We start from the raw sequence: 16,970 nt of genomic DNA, 5'->3' as shown, positions 1-16,970 counted from the left end.
AATCCACAGGAACTGATCCTGAATCTATAGAACATTGGAAAATGATTACCAATGCGTCCCCGATTTCTAGAGCCACCTCCTTAAGTACCCTGGGATGCAGACCATCAGGCCCTGGGGGTTTATCAGCCTTCAGTCCCATCAGTTTACCCAACACCATTTTCTGCCTAATGTGAATTTGCTTCAGTTCCTCCGTTACCTTAGGTTCTCTGGGTGATGAATTTACGTAATGAAATATGTAAACAACAATGAATGCTTATTCAAACAATATATTTAGAATATTACTGAAATATTAAATACACAGCAGCAGACAACACCTGAAAGGTGATGTTCAAACAATTAATGCACTTTCTAAGTACACAGTCCTATCATAGTCATGCTTTCTCACACCTCTGGTCTCTGTAGAGAGAGAATGAAATAGTGAAATTGAATAGAGGGTCTAAGTACAGTTAGTTTTGTAACAGAGGATGACAATGTTGCAGACATCCTGCATTACAAAACTGGGAAGAACCAGGTACTCACATGTAACCTTAGGTGATGGGTTCTATAGCTGCGATTGCTCCCACATCATATGGCAGATTTATTTGAAAACTCTCTTGGGATAATTATGGACACAGAAGAACAACACATGAGTTGCTGGAGGAATTCAACAGGCTTGATGAAGGGTCTTGACTCGAAATGAGTGCTGTCCATTTTGACTGACACACTTAGTTCCTCCAGCATCTCATATGTTGCTCTAGATCCCAGTGTCTGCAGTCTCTTGTGTCTCCACATTGTCGCAGACTTTGGTTCAAGTGTGTCATACCATTTCATGGATCAATCCTATGGGCTTTGCACCCTCTCACCCCTAAGCTTCCTAATCTAATTTATTATTTTCTCTTAAGTACCTTGCCTTTTTGACACATTTGACATTTTTTTCATTACTGAACTGCAGGAATTTTGCATATTTCCTTGCAGAAATGCTGGTGAAACGGTTGTTCCCTGAACACCCTGGCAGAAACCTCCTTCTCTTTTATCCACAAAAAAGAGAAAATCTGCAGATGTTGGAAATCCAAGCAACATACACAAAACGCTGGTCCAGGTAGCATCTATGGAAAAAAGTACAGTCGACATCTTGGCCCGAAATGTCGACTGTACTTATTTCCGTAGATGTTGCCTGGCCTGCTGAGTTCCTCCAGCATTTTGTGTTGTTGTATTGTTGTCTCTTTTATCCAATAGTTTCTCAATTTTCAAGCCATGCTTCATTTCCAGTTCAATGCACCCATGTCTTGCAGCAATTTGTGCATAATCCTTCAAGTTAGCGAAAAGTTCTTGGCACTTGCCCCACCATTTACACCTTGAAATTAATCCAGGAAGTGTCAGAAAGTTATGGATTCACAAATCCAAAATACTGTCTATCAATCAGCATATGATCTGTAGATAGATGATGAATTGTTTAATTGGAACAGATCAAGCTGGTATTGTTTCTCCTGAAGTACATGTGTCCTGCCACACAAGGTTATACTGGCCAGAACATAGCAAACCAAACTGGCAGTGTTGGTGTTACATTTGCATTGTATGTTGAATAGCAGTATGATCTGGTCACGCTAAATGCTTCCAGTGGCGATTCAATCTGCATGCTAATAGGCTCATTAATATGGCCGCTGCAATCTACCCTGTTAAGTCTAGGTGAGTTAGTGCCATATTCTGGAGGGTAGTAGCTGACAATGCACTTCTCTTTCACTCATTCCATGTGTCATACTAGTACAGGGATGTGAAAACACTCTCTGGATCTGTTTTGTAAGTTTACGTGTAGCTGTTCATAAAGCATCTCATCTTCCTGTGACAGATCTATTCACTCCAGCCTCCACTAGGAGTTGAGCTGAATTACTCGATAAAATTGTTTTCTAGGACTGCAGATCAACTGGGCTTGGATATCAAAGAGCAAAGCCAGCCACACACATTGGCTTGATTCCAATTTTTCATCTTTTCAGATGAGCAGGACAAATTGGTGGTTTGGGATAATCATATTGCTGCTTCAGCGGTCTTGCTGCCAAGACAAGCAACAAACTGCACAAATCAAAATAACATTGAGAGCTGGATGGAATCTCTAGTGTCCTCAACTACGAGTGAGGGTGTCAGTGAGCATTTTCATTTCTGAAATACTGTATATGGAGCTATTGATATTTAAAATAACACAATTCTTGATGTGATTGGACATGTCTTTGTGAAATTACATTGCTCCAGCCTTCTAGATCAATTTGAACCAATCCTTGCAGCAAACTTGGAGGAGACTGCTGATGCTGGAATCATGAGTAACAAAGAAAACACCATACTCAATACTTCCGACAGCATCTGTGGAGGACAGTTGGTATTTTGGATCAAGGCCCTTCATCAGCAGAATTAATTGGTCTGACTAAATTGAAATCTGTCTAAATTAGACATCTGAGCTACTGACACTGCCACCTGTGCTGACACTGATGAAATACAATGTCAGAAAGTGTAATGTCATCCACTTTGGTTGAAGAAATAAAAGCATAGACTATTTCTAAATGGAGAGAAAATTCAAAAATATGAAGTGCAAATGGACTTGGGAGTCCTCGTACAGTATTTCCTAAAGATTCATTTGCTGGTTGAGTCAGTGGTGAGGAAGGCAAATGCAATGTTAGCATTCATTTCAAGAGGATTAGAATATAAAAGCAAGAGTGTAATGTTAAGGTTCTATAAGGCACTGGTGAGGCTTCAATGGTGAGCAGTTTTGGGCTCCTTATGAAAGAAAGGAAGTGCTTACATTGGAGAAGGTCCAAAGGAAGTTCATGAAAATGATACTGGGATTGAAAGGCTTATCATTTGAGGAGCTATCCAGGGCTCTGGGCCTGTACTCACTGGAATTCAGAAGAATGAGGAAGGATCTCATTGAAACCAACCGAATGTCAAAAGGCCTCGACTGGGTAGATTTGGAGAGGATGTTTCCTATGGTGAGGGAGTCTAAGACCAGAGGACTCAGCCTCAGAATAGAGGGGCATCCAGTTAGAGCAGAGATGAGAAAGAATTTCTTTAGCCAGAGAGTGGTGGATCTGTGGAATTCGTTGCTGCAGGCGGCTGTGGAGGCCAAGTCATTGGGTATTCTTAGGTTCAGAGGTTGATAGATTCTTGATTGGTCAGGACATGAAGGGATACGGGGAGAAGGCAGAAGATTGGGGCTGAGAGGGAAATGGATCAGCTATGATGAAATCGAAGACCAGACCTGAAGTGCCGAACGGCCTAACACTGCTCCTATATCTTATGGTGTCCAGGTAGTCACCCAATGAAGTGGCTGTTGATTGACACAATGATAATAGAATAATCTTTGAGATAGATTCTAGAGTGCTGATGATTGTGATAATGTGAAACAAGATTGTATGAAGTCAGGACAAACCCCACTGCTCCTCCAACTTCATACTCAGGTTAGGGGTTCACTTTTCAGGAAAAGAATGCGATGAGAGATCCATGTTCAATCCTCAGTTTTTACAGTTAAAAGTTAAACAGTTACATCAGCAACATTTCTGATGTACTGATGACCAAAGCTCATCTCTGAAGAGGGCATAAAATAACATAAATAGATAAAGTGAACAAGCAAGAAGTTGGCATGTGAATAATAGGGGAAGGGTGAAGTTGCATATTTAGGCATATTTAGAAAAACAAAAAGTATGGTGACAGACTGGAAAGTGTTAGAACTCAGGGTCTGAGAACTGGGTAGTGAGATGCAGAGAATAATCATATAGTGACACAAAGTGATTTGGAAGTTAACTGGTATGATAGTCATTCTTACTTTTGGACTCAAGCATAAATGAGATTGCGCAGTCTTTCATTAGACCTCATCTGGATGTCTATCTACCATTTTGGTGGATTCACCAATGGAAGAATGTATTTGTGTTACAGCATGGCAACAAGGCTCAAAGGATTGATTTAAGCTCAGACCTATGTTGGATGTGCCAATTGTCAGAGTCTGTGATGCTGCTTGAGAAATTGAAGCCAGGTCACTGACAACATTTAAGAAGATTTTGGATGAGCATTTGAATGGCTTTGGTATCAAAGACTGTGCCAAGTGCTGGGAGATGAAATTGGTGTGAATGGGTGCCCACAGGTCAGCATGGGTTTGGTGAGCCAAATGGCCTACTTCAATGGTGTCTGCTTCTATAATCATGACTGTATGACTTCGTCATTGGATCATTAGAGAGGCCATATCACTGTTCACTCACATATTTGGCATGAAATTAGCAATATACATGAATAGGTTGAAGGCATATCTAGGAGATTCTCCTAGTTTAGCCTCAATAGAAAAGGTGTCCTAATGGACATTGCATTGTACCATTTTGTTCCACCATCCCTTTTCAGATATTTGAGTTACTAAGGACAGCATACTTTTTTTTAGATTATGAGGACACTTAGTACTCATTTATTGTCATTTAGAAATGCATGCATTAAGAAATGATACAATGTTCCTCCAGAGTGATACCACAAAAAAACAGGACAAACCAAAGACTAACACTGACAAAACCACATAATTATAACATATGGTTACAGCAGTGCAAAACAATACCATAATTTGATAAAGAGCAGACCATGGACATGGAACAAAAAAAAGTTTCAAGTCCCGATCGACTCCAATAGCCCCGATAGCAGGCGGCAAAAAGGGAGAAACTCCCCTGCCATAAACCTCCAGGCACCGACAACTGCCAATGCATTGGCAACACCCGACCACAGCCGACTTTGAGTCCATCTGAAAACTTCGAGCCTCCGACCAGCCCCTCCAATACAGCCTCCCGAGCACCATCCTCTGCCAAGCGCCTTCGACCTTGTCCCGGCCACCGAAACAAACAAAGCCGAGGGCTCAGAGGCCTTCTCTTCCGGAGATTCTGGACCACACAGTAGCAGCAGCAACGAAGCGGGCATTTCAGAAGTTACTCCAGACGTTACTCCGTGCTCTCACGTCTGTCTCCATCAGATCAGAATTGTGCATGATACCCTACTTAACAATACAGATATCATTCCTGGAGCGGCCGCGCCGTGCCGCCATCTTCTCTTCCCGAAGATGTAACTACTTGGTGAGGGATACAACTTTATGAATGCAAATGCTCAACTTTGAATAATTTTTATACAAATTTATCTTCAAATAATTGAAAATCTTAATATGTTTGCATACTTGTACATCACGCTGATCAAGGTGCAGCTTTTTATGTATCTTCAAGATATGGGGATCATTGGCAAGGTCAGCATTTATTGTCCATCACCCGTGGTACCATGAGAAAGTGGTGGTGAACTGCTGGAGAGAAAGTACTCTGACAGTGCTGTTATGCTGTTTGGTAGGAAGTCCTAGGATGTTGAATAAGTGATGGTAGATTTTCAGGTCCAAATGGCTGATTGGACGAGTTGGAGTGGAGGAGTTTTGGAGCCGATCCACCTGAACTGAGAGTGAGGTTTGCTTGATCTAAGCATCGTGGCGATATGGAAAGGTCAGGTACGGGACCAAACATGGCGGCAGAGTCCAGGTCCAGAGCGTATCGATGTGACAGGACCTGCGTCCTTGAACAAGGAATGACCCAATGTTTGGATGATTTAAATGCTGGACCAGGTGGATTAAAACAGCAGAGTGTCAGGACCAGAGGCGAGGGTTGAGACAGTTCTGCTTGCTGCTCTGCGACATTTCCTCTGCTCTTCGCTGAACTGAGGCTGAGGCTGTGGGCCTGCTCTGGCTGCTCTGGGCTTCTTGTATGTGGGCTGTGGGCCTGCTCTGGGCTTCGTGTCTGTGGGCTGTGTGCCTGCTCTGGCTGCTCTGGGCTTCATGCCTGTGGGCTCTGCGACATTTTGCTGAACTGAGGCTGAGGCTGTGCGGCTGCTCCAGGCTTCATGTCTATAGATACCAAATGCTGTTTGCTTGATTTATTGTTTGCATGATTTTTTTTTCTCTTTGTGCATTGGGTGTTTGTTAGTCTTTTTTTAATTTAAATCTTATTTCATAATTTACTGGCATAATTTACATATTACTAAACTATTTATGGTTCTATTATTATTTATTATTTATGGTGCAACTGTAATGAAAACCAATTTCCCCGGGATCAATAAAGTATGACTATGACTAAATGAACCCTTTTGGGTTTCTTCTTGGCTGTCTGTAAGGAGGTTAATCTTAAGGTTGTATAATGTATGCATATTTTGTTAATAAATGTACTTTGAGCTTAAAGGGGAACCTGCAGGTGGTGTGTCATGCACCTCCTGGCCTTGTCCTGTCTGATAACAGAGGTCATTGGTGTGGGATGCTGTCAGAGTAACTACTTGAATAACTGAAGTGTATTTAATGGATGGTGCACATAGTAGCTACTGATGGAGGGGCTCTTGTATCTAAAAGGCATTTGTTAAAGCACCACAGTAAAAGGTACTGCACACAATGTAATGAAGAGAGATAGGTGAAAGGATCAACAGAGAACAGGAATAAATGATTCATTTCCTGTTGGTGAACTGTACTCGGGGAATCACAGGGAATAGCGAAAAACTGTTTGAAGTGTTTTATTGACGGGTCAAAAGTGATCTGTGAGGAAGAAAGCAAAGGACCCACACAGAAACAAGATAGATTATAACAAAATAGATTGAGATCAAGTGTCCGTCTTATCACAGTAGGGAACCATTCAGTAGTCTTATAACAGCATCATAGAAGCTATCCTTGAGCCTGGTGGTACGTGCTTTCAGGCTTTTGTATCTTCTGCTCAATGGAAGATGGGAAAAGAAAGAATGTTCAGGGTGGGTGGAAACTTTGATTATGCTGGCTGCTTTACTGAGGCAGCAAGGAAATGGCAGAATGAGAAAGAAAATGGGAAAATATGAAGTCATTCACTTTGTTCAGAAGAACAGGCAAACAGATTTTTTTTTAAAAAATACATCTATAAAAGTTGGTGTACGAAGTATTCTCAGTGGGCTGGTTCATGCAGCAAGAAAATTAATATGCAAGTTTTGACAAAAAAAATAAGAGAACAACTGGTAAATTAATTTTCATTATAAAGGGATTAGAATAAAAGAAGAATTGAGTCTTGTGGCAATCTTGTAAGAGCTTTGTTGTGCCAGGGTTCTGTTCTCCATCCCAAGGATGGATGTGTATGTCATGGGTTAGGACAGCATGGATTCAGTTGATTGATTCCTGAGATTATGTTTTTGACCCATAAGAAGAGATTGAGTAAAATTAATTCGACTAGAGTTTAGGAGAGGTGAACCCACAAGGTTGATGCCAAGAGCTGATTTCAGAAGTTTACTTAGCCTATCTAAAATGAGACAGTGTAGCCTCAGGATAAGGGCTTGGCAACTTCAGTCTAAGAGAAGACCAAGTTCTTACTCACTGTTTTGAAATCTCTGAAGTTCTTTTCCGGAGGACCATGGGAACTTAGTTGCTAATTATTTTCAAGATGATATTAATAGAATTTTGGATATTTTGCCTAATTTGGAGTATTGTGTGCGGTTTTGGTCATCTACCTACAGGAAAGATGTAAGCAAAGTTGAAAGTGTACGGAGAAAATTTACAAGGATGTTGCTGGGTCTGGAGGACCTGAGTTACAAGGAAAGATTGAATAGGTTAGGACTGTATTCCTTGGAATATTAAAAATTGAGAGGATATTTGATAGAGGTATAAAAATTATGAGGGATATAGATAGGGTAAATGCAAACAGGCTTTTTCCACTGAGGCTGGGTGGGACTACATCTGGGTCATGGGTTAAGGGTGAAAGGTAAAAAGTAAGGGGAACATGAGGGGAAATTTCTTCACTGGGGGAGTTTTGTGAGAGTATGGATTGAGCTGGCAACACAAGTGATGCATGTGAGCTTGATGTCAACATTTAAGAGAAGCTTGGATAGGTACATGGATGGTAGGGATATGGAGGGCTATAGTCCCAGTGTAGGTAAATGGCAGTAGGCAGTTTAAATAGTTTTATAATGGACTAGTTGGGCCAAGGGGCCTGTTTCTGTGCTGTACTCCTCTTTGACTCTATGGATTTGAGGAGAATCGGGAAATGTAGGAATTGAATGGAACTTGAAGCCAAAAGTTACAACCTTCTTTCAGTTTTTATAATGACTTAAATTCTGAATGGCATAGTCATTGGCCCAACAGTTTGTGTGTTAGTAGTTTTACGATGTTCCTTTGCAAGAGCATGATAATTTTTAAAATCTATAATTTTTTGTATTCCTTTTTGGGATGTGGGCATCACCAGCTAAGCCAGCATTTATTTTCCATCCCTAGTTGCCCTTGAAAAGGTGGTGATGAGCTGCCTTCTTGAACTGCTGCAGTACCTGAGGTGTAGGTAAACACAGTGCTGCTGGGGAGGGAATTCCATGATTTTGACCCAGCGACAATGAAGGAATGGCGATATGTTTCCAAGTCAGGATGGTGAGTGACTTGGAGGGGGATTTTCAGGTGGTGGTGTTCCCAGGTATCTGCTGTTCTTGTCCTTCTAGATGGTAGTGGTCGTGGGTCTGGAAGGTATTGCCTTAGGGATTTTGGTGTGTTGTTGCAGTGCATCTTGTAGATAGTACACACTACTCATTGATGGTGGAGGGATTGGATGGTTGTGGAAGGTGTACCAATGAAGTGGGCTGCCTTATACTGGTTGGTATCAAACTTGTTGAGTGTTGATGGAGCTGCACTCATCCAGGCGAGTATTCCATTACACTCCTGACCTGAGCTTTGTAGATGGTGGACAGGCTTTGGGGAGTCAGGAGGTGCATTACGCGCAACAGGATTCCTAGCCTTTGACCTGCTCTGGTAGCCACTGTGTTTATATGGCTAGACCAGTTCAGTTTCCTGTCAATGATAACCCCCAGGATGTTGATAGTAGGGGATTCAGTGATGGTGATGCCACTGAATGTCAAGGGACGATGGTTAGATCCTCTCTTGTTGGAGATGGTCATTGCCTGGCACTTGCTGTTCATACTTATCTCGACATCTATTTGAAACAGACTCAAAGACATATCAATAAAATTTATACAGTACAAAATGCTTTATTTTGAAAATAAACCCATTACTTTCAAGGACTCATCATCTCATGTTCTCAATATTTACTGTTTATTTATTTATTATTATCATTTTTTTTTCCTTTATATTTGTATTTGCACAGTTTGTTGTCTTTTACACATTGTTTGACCTCTTTTTTGGTGCAGTCTTTCAATAATTCTATTGGATATTTTGAGTCTGCCCACAAGTAAATGAATTTCAGGGGTGTATATGGTGACATATATATACCATGATAGTAAATTTATTTGAACTTTGATCAATTGAACGTTAATGTGAAGTAATCAGAAACTGTTGAAGCTTTTCCCTCTTCATCCGTTCACATTTGAGTTCACCAGTGGAAAGAAGGTAATTTGCCACAAGTTAAAAAAACCTCACTCTGAAACTCATAACCAGGACACTTTCCCACAATATTTAACAACTGAGTGAAAGCTGGGAACAATCAGCCCTCTCATCGGCATTCCGCAAATGAAGCAAAAGAGGAAGAAGAAAGAAGTTGGAAGAGTTTATGCTGTGAGAAAGGACATGAAATCAGTGGTGTGAACATATGGGCTCTCTTATTTCAGTTATAATTTTTAAAAATGGGTCCTGACAAAGGGTCTCGGCCCGAAACGTTGACTGTACCTCTTCTTAGAGATGGTGCCTGGCCTGCTGTGTTCACCAGGAACTTTTATGTGTGTTGCTTGAAATTCCAGCATCTGCAGATTTCCTCGTGTTATAATTTTTAAAGGTTTGATTGTGAATGAAGTTTTTCATGCTTTACACTAATAATATTTTACTACTGGAAATATTAACAATTTACTAATTATTAAATATTTTATTTATAGTGCTATAATGTGTAAACCAATGTGCTATAATACTGTGTAAAGCAAGCTACTCATTTCCAGAAAAGTTTTAACGACCTTAAATGCATGAAATTTATAATTGTCTTCCATTGCAAAATACAGATTTTTGGAGTCCTACAACACAGTAACAGACCCTTCAGCTCATGCTGACCTTTAAGGGCATCTTCACTAATCCATTGGCCCACATCAAGACCATATCCCTCTGTGCCTTACGTACTTAAGTGTTTCTTAAAGTATTATACTTAAATCCACCATCTCCTCTGGCAATGTATTCTAGCTATTATTTACTCTTCATGTAAAAAAAACTGTACCTCTTTCATCGTAAAACTATATCCTCTTGTTTTTCACACCCTTTCCATAAGTTCCCCAGTCCTCCAATCTAGATATCATTCTGGTAAAGTAGTGATCAGAACCGCACATAATACTCCAAGTGTGACTAACCAACCTTTAATACAATTGCTACATGAATTCTTGACTCTTGTACTTACATGGGTTGGTTAAGAAGACGTGACATGTGTATACTTGTATTGCCACTTTAAGGGAAGTATGGACTTGGACCCCCTAGGTGTCTCTATTCAACAAAAATCATTAATGCCAAGTTGCTTTATCTTTAATCTGTTATCTTAAAAGTATGCCTTCTATTTACATTTAGTGCTTATTTGACTTCAGGTTTCCTCAGGAACTTCACATGGGAAGATTGAGTGCCGAGGTCATGTGGCAGTTGTTTGCCCAGGACATGAAGTATGCACTTGAAGGTAATTAATATCTATTATCAAATTATCTCAGAGCTGAAGCGCCCCCCAATTATCAACTACAATTTGAGAAGTAGTTAAAGGCACCACATTAATGAAATGGAAGTATCATATGGCATTCTTTAGGCACATAGTCTGCGGCAGTTATTCAAAGACTTAATAAAAGTATAAAATTAAAGGCCAAATTGAATGATTGGCTCATTAGATTTCACTGATCCAATTGTTCTTTTATGGAAGAGGAGACATTTGTCTTCATCATTGTTGCTTAATTTCAATGCCAATGTAATGACTGGAGACCAACAGTTATTGAAGAGAGCACCTTGGTGGTGGAGAACAGATATAAACTGAAACCAGGACTGATCAGAGTTGAGAGAGGTTATTAAATAGTGATATAAACTATAATAAAATGCATGAAAAAATATAATTTTGACTGGAAACCCACGACAAATGTCCAGTTATTATTCAGTCATTTCTGCAGTATTCTTTATGGTAAATTGATAACTCACATTATTAATAAAAACAAGAGTGTAGTGCCATTTTAGGCACAGTATTATAACCTTGTTACTTCTCCCCTGTTCTTGACTGTCTCCAGGTGTTAATTCTTCCAATGTTCCACTCTCTTACTGTCTGACAATTCAGTGTGATAGTGTAAGTTAGTTTGTGAAAGTTCACGAAGTTTTGGTTAGGGTTGTCAAAGGGTATAGCAGAATATAGATCACTTATAGACCTGGGAAGAGTTTAATCCAGGAAAGTGAATTGTTGTATTTTTGGAAGTCTAATACAAGGGGAATGAACAAAAGAGGGATGTTGGGGGTCCAAGAGTACACTGAGTGGTGAAGAAAGCTTATGGCATGCTTGCCTCTATTGATTGGAGTATCGCATATAAGAGTCTGAAAGCTGTGATCTAACTAAAGAAAACTCTGATTAGGCATTTGGAGTTCTGAGTTGCCCAGAATAGAATGATCTGGAGGTTTTGAAAAGAGTGTAGAAATGGTTCACTGGTGTTCTGCTTGGATTAAAGGGTACAAGATATAATGATTAGATAAACTTTGTTCTACACCGTAAGATCATGAGATATAGGAACGGAATTAGGCAATTCAGCTGATTGGGTCTGCTCCATCATTCTATCATGGTTGATTTATTGCCCCTCTCAATCCTATTTTCTTGCTTTCTCCCCATAACTTTAATGCCCTGACCAAACAAGATCTACCAATCTCCACTTTAAATATACTCAATAATTTGGCCTCAACAGCCGTCTGCGGCAATGAATTGCACAGATTCACTACCCGTTGGCTGAAGAAATGTTTCCTTATCACTGTTCTAAATAGAAGTCTCCTATTACAGGGGTTCCCAACCTTTTTTACGCCTTGGAGCCTTACCATTAAACAGGGGTGCATGGACTGTAGGTGGGGAACCCCTGCTCAACTCTGAGGCTGAACCCACTGGTCCTAGATTCACCCACCATAGGAAACATTCTCTCTACAACCTCTCCTTTGTCCACCTGCCTTTTACTTCCTCACAGAATTCTAACAGATTTGTCAGGCAGCTTTCCTTTTAAAGAAACCATGCTGACTTTGACTTATGTTATCATTAATCTCCGAGTAACCCGAAACCTCATCCTTAATAATGGACTCCAACACTTTCCCAACCACTGAGGTTGGATACTTGGTCTATAATTTCTTCTCTTTTGCCGCCTTCCCTTCTTAAAATGGAGTGACATTTGCAATTTTCTAGTTCTCTGAGACCATGCCAGAATCAAGTGATTCTTGAAAGTCCATGACCAATGCATCTGTTATCTCTTCAGCAACCTCTCAGGACTCTGGGATGTAGACCATCTGGTCCAGGTAACTTATCCAGCTTAAGACCTTTCAGTTTGCCTAACATTTTTTCCTTTGTAATAGCAATGGCACTCACTCCTGTTCCCTGACTCTCACTTCTGCTCCCTGACACTCAAGGGCTTCTGGCATGTAGCTCATGTCTTCCATTGATGCACAGTACTTATTAAGTTCATCTCCTATTTCTTTGTCCTCCATTACTACCTCACCAGCATAATTTTCCAGTGGTCCAACAGCAACTTTCACCTCTCTTTTATTCTTTATGTAACTGAAAAACCTTTAGTATCCTGCTTTATATTATCAGCTAGTTTGCCCTCATATTTCATCTTTTCTCTTCTTATAGCTTTGTTTAGTTGCCTTTTGTTGGATTTGAAAAGCTTTCCAATGATCCAACTTCTCACAGTTTTGCTACCTTATGTGCTCTTTCCTTGGCGTTTGTGGAGGGATGCCTAGCCCAGCCATTTGAGAGCTTATTCTTCTGTGGGACATATCTACCCTGCTCCTTGTGAACTGTACTCAGAAACTTCAGCCGTCTCTGTTCTGCCATCATCCCCGCCAGTATCCCCCTCCAATCTACCTGGGCAAGCTCCTCTCTCACGCCTCTGTCATTCCCTTCATTCCATTGTGATATTTATACAAGTGACTTGTGTTTCTCCTTCTTAAGTTACAATATGAATTTAATCATATTATGATCACTGCCTCCTAAGGGTTCCTTTACATTAAGCTGACTAATAAAATCTGGGTTATTACACAACACACGATCTAAGATAGCCTTTCCACTTGTAGGCTTGAGCACAAGATGCTCTAAAAAGCCAATTCGTAGGCATTTAACAAATTCCCTGTCTTGTGATCTGACAACAACCTGATTTTCCTAATCCTCTTGCATACTGAGGTCCCCCATTACAATTGTAACGTTACCCTTATTACGTGCCCTTTCCAGTTCTCTTTGTAATCTCAACTCTACATCTTGCCTACTATTTGGAGACCTATAAATGATTTCCATAATACTTTTTTCACCCTTTTTGTTTCTTAACTCCACCCACAAAGATTCGACATTCTCTGACCCTTTGTCATCTCTTTCTAAAGATGTAATTCTGTCTCTTACCAACAAAGCTACACTGTCGCCGATGGTCATCTCGAAATGAATACTAACATTGCATTTGCCTTCCTTACCACTAGTTCAACCTGCAAGTTATCCTTTAGACGTTCTTGCACAAGGACTCCTATGTCCCTTTGCACCACTGATTTTTGAATTTTCTTTTCATTTAGAAAATAGTCTACACCTTTATTCCTTCTACAGAAGTGCATAACTATATTTTCCTGCAGTGTATTCCATCTGCAACTTCTTTGCCCATTCTCCCAACCTGTCTAAGTTCTTCTGCAGACTCCCTGCTTCCTCAACACAACCTGTACTGCACCTATCTTTGTATCATCCATAAACTTGGCCTCAATTCAGTCATCCAAATCATTGACATATAACATGAAAAGAAGTGGTCCCAACATTGACCCCTGTGGAACACCAGTAGTCACCGGCACTACTGCTACTACTACGTCGACTCAGGCCTAGGGGGCCGGCGTCGGGCACGATGACAGACTCTCCACTTTTCCCTCTCCCTCTTCAGTGTGCTCAGTTCATCTACGTTAGCCGCACCACTGTCTTCTAGGAGCGTGTTGACCATAGTCTTGGGAGGGCACCCAGGGTTCATCCTCCCATGCTTGGGCTCCCATATGATGACTAGGCTGGCAGGTAGCTCAGGGTGGCATAGACAGTGCCCCACTAGTTGCAGTCTTCTCACTTCTATTTTAGTGGAGAGCATCGGCAGGTTGTTATAGAGCTCAACGTTCATCATGACTACTTTATTCTCACTCTTTCCCTTCTTCCAGTCAGCCAATCTGCTATCCATGCCAGTATCTTTCCTGTAGTACCATGGGCTTCTAATCTTGTCAAGTAATCTCATGTGTGGCACCTTGGCCTAGTACCAAGTACGGGTGTCCCCCGCTTTTCGAACGTTCGCTTTACGAAACCTCGCTGTTACGAAAGACAGTTACGAATTAGTTACCTGTTTTTCGCTAACAGAAGGTGTTTCCACTGTTACAAAAAAAGGCAGCGCGCAGCCAAGCTCCTCCCCAGTAACTGCATTCTAGCCGGCATTGCTTAAACACGTGCCTGTGAGCATCTGATAGCAAGATGGGTTCTAAGGTATCAGAAAAGCCTAAAAAAGCTCGTAAGGGTTTTACACTTAGCGTAAAACTAGACCATAATTAAGCGTTTCGATCGTGGTGAATGAAGTAAGGACAAAGTGAGTTTGGCTTGTAGAAGAGGTTTTGGCATCCCGTGACCAAGAACTGATAGATAAAGAGCTGATGCAATTGGAAGAGGAAAGGATAACAATCGAAACCAAAAGCAGTAGCGAATGGACTGAAAGTGAAGTCGTCCAGGAAGTGAACGTGAAGCAACTGCATGAGATTTTTGCTGCAATGATCACAGAAAAGCACAACTTTAATTTTGAAAGGGTACGTAGGTTTAGGGCATATTTGCAAGATGGTTTGAGTGCTTACAAAGAACTGTATGATAGAAAAATGCGCGAGGCTAAGCAGTCAAGCATACTGTCGTTTTTCAAGCCTTCCACAGCAGCCATAGCAGACGACGAACCTCGACCTTCGACATCAAGGCAGGCAGACATAGAAAAAGATGACCTGCCTGCCCTGATGGAAACAGGCGACAATGAGATAACACCCCAGTGTCCCACCACCCCAACCCCCGGGCTGCGGACTGATACACTGCCGCGGAGAATGCAGCGGTAGCCGGGAAGCACCCAACACATCTTTAAGAAAAAAACCGAAATAAACAAGCTAATTTATTAGGTGCTGCCCGGCACGTAAATGTCGTCCCAGATCAGAAACGATTGCTGATTGCATCACCTCTGATCTGGGCCGACATTTACGTGCTGGGCGGCACCTAATCAATCAGCTTGTTTATTTCACCTTTTTTCTTAAAAGATGTGCTGGGTGCGTCCCAGCTACCGCTGCACCACTGCATGCTTCGCGGATTGGTATCGGTAGGCGGCCCGGAGATTGGGGACCACTGCACCACCCCAAACTCCGATGACTCAGCCTAACACACCATTATCAGTGTGCTCGGCGCTGTCTTCCCGATTCCGGTAAGTGATACTACACTGTACATACATATTTCTACTTTATATAAGCTGTGTATTTTTATGTGTTATTTGGTATGATTTGGCAGCTTCATAGCTTAAAGGCTACTGGAGAGAGTGTTTCTGCCGAGAGCGCTTGCGCCGTTTTTCTGCCAAGAGCGCTTGTGTGAGATTTTCGCTATGGTGAACAGTGTGGCAATGATTGTAGAAAAGTACTTTTACTTTATATAGGCTGTGTATTTATCATATCATTTCTGCTTTTACTATATGTTACTGTTCTGGTCTGCGAACACTCACAATTCTTTCCCATATAAATAAATGGTAATTGCTTCTTCAATTTACGACATTCCAGCTTACGAACCGTCTCATAGGAATGCTGGCTTCAGATGGCAGGGGAAACCTGTACTGTGAAACCTCATCCTTAATAATGGATTCCAACATCTTCCCAAACACTGAAATCTGGCAATCTGGCCTATAATTTCCTTTCTTCTGCCTCTTTCCCTTCTGGAAGAGTGGAGTGACATTTGCCAGTTTCCAGTCCTCCTGAACCATTCCAGAATCTAATGATTCTTGAAAAATCATTACTATTGCCTGCACAATCTTTTCAGCAACCTCTTTCAGTCCATCTGTCTAGGTGATTTATCTATATTGAGACATTTCAGCTTCCCAAGCATATTCTCCTTAGAAATAGCAATTACACTCATTTCTATCCCTCTGACAATCTCTAATTTCTGGCATACTGCTAGTACCTTCAACGGGGGAGACCAACGCAAAATACTTACTAAGTTCATCCAACATTTTTTAGTCCTCCATTACTGCCTGTGTCATTTTCCAGTCATCTGATATCCACCCTTGCCTCCATTTTACTTTGATAAAATTTTTGGCATCCTCTTCTGTATTATAAGCTAGCTTAACTTCCTATTTCATCTTTCCTTATGGCTTTTTTAGGTGCCTCTCTGGAACAGGGTGAGTGAGCCCTAATAGAAGTTTATAAAATGATGAGAATTTTAGTTTGTTTGTTATTTAGTTGTTTGTTAACACACAGCATGGAAAATTCCCTTCTGGCCCTTCGAGCTCCACCACTGTAATGTTGAATCAGGTTCACAAATCTAGCAAGTGAGACAGAAAGCACTCTCTGTGAGTAGGTATATTAATCATTTATTTACAAACAATATGCAGAGCATACCTTCCCAATGGTCATGTGCACTGCTTGCCTGAAAACAAAGGGAGAGAGAGAGATAGAACCTCTTACATGTGCTCTCTATATACCCAGGATATTTGAAACTGGGCACAAGGCTGTTAACTAATGGGGAAAGCGGTTACAGTTTCTATACTATGTTTTCAAGATGGTGCCGGTATCTGGCAACTCTACACGTGCT

The 16,970-nt window shown here is 41.1% G+C and overlaps 1 protein-coding gene across 6 annotated transcripts in view; it reads left to right on the top strand.

Annotated features, from left to right (window-relative positions):
* Nucleotides 1-16,970, top strand: part of LOC140209874 (protein unc-13 homolog C-like) — a 923,018-nt gene that overhangs the window by 714,936 nt on the left and 191,112 nt on the right. For all 6 annotated transcript variants that reach the window (XM_072278476.1, XM_072278475.1, XM_072278477.1 and 3 more), the window contains one exon: nucleotides 10,519-10,604. In XM_072278476.1, coding sequence (XP_072134577.1) covers nucleotides 10,519-10,604 — 86 coding nt within the window. The remainder of the gene's footprint in view (nucleotides 1-10,518; nucleotides 10,605-16,970) is intronic.

This window comes from Mobula birostris, chromosome 14 (assembly GCF_030028105.1).
Source record: "Mobula birostris isolate sMobBir1 chromosome 14, sMobBir1.hap1, whole genome shotgun sequence".
In the NCBI taxonomy this organism is placed as follows: Eukaryota; Metazoa; Chordata; class Chondrichthyes; order Myliobatiformes; family Myliobatidae; genus Mobula; species Mobula birostris.
This window is presented reverse-complemented; position numbering and strand designations above follow the sequence as displayed.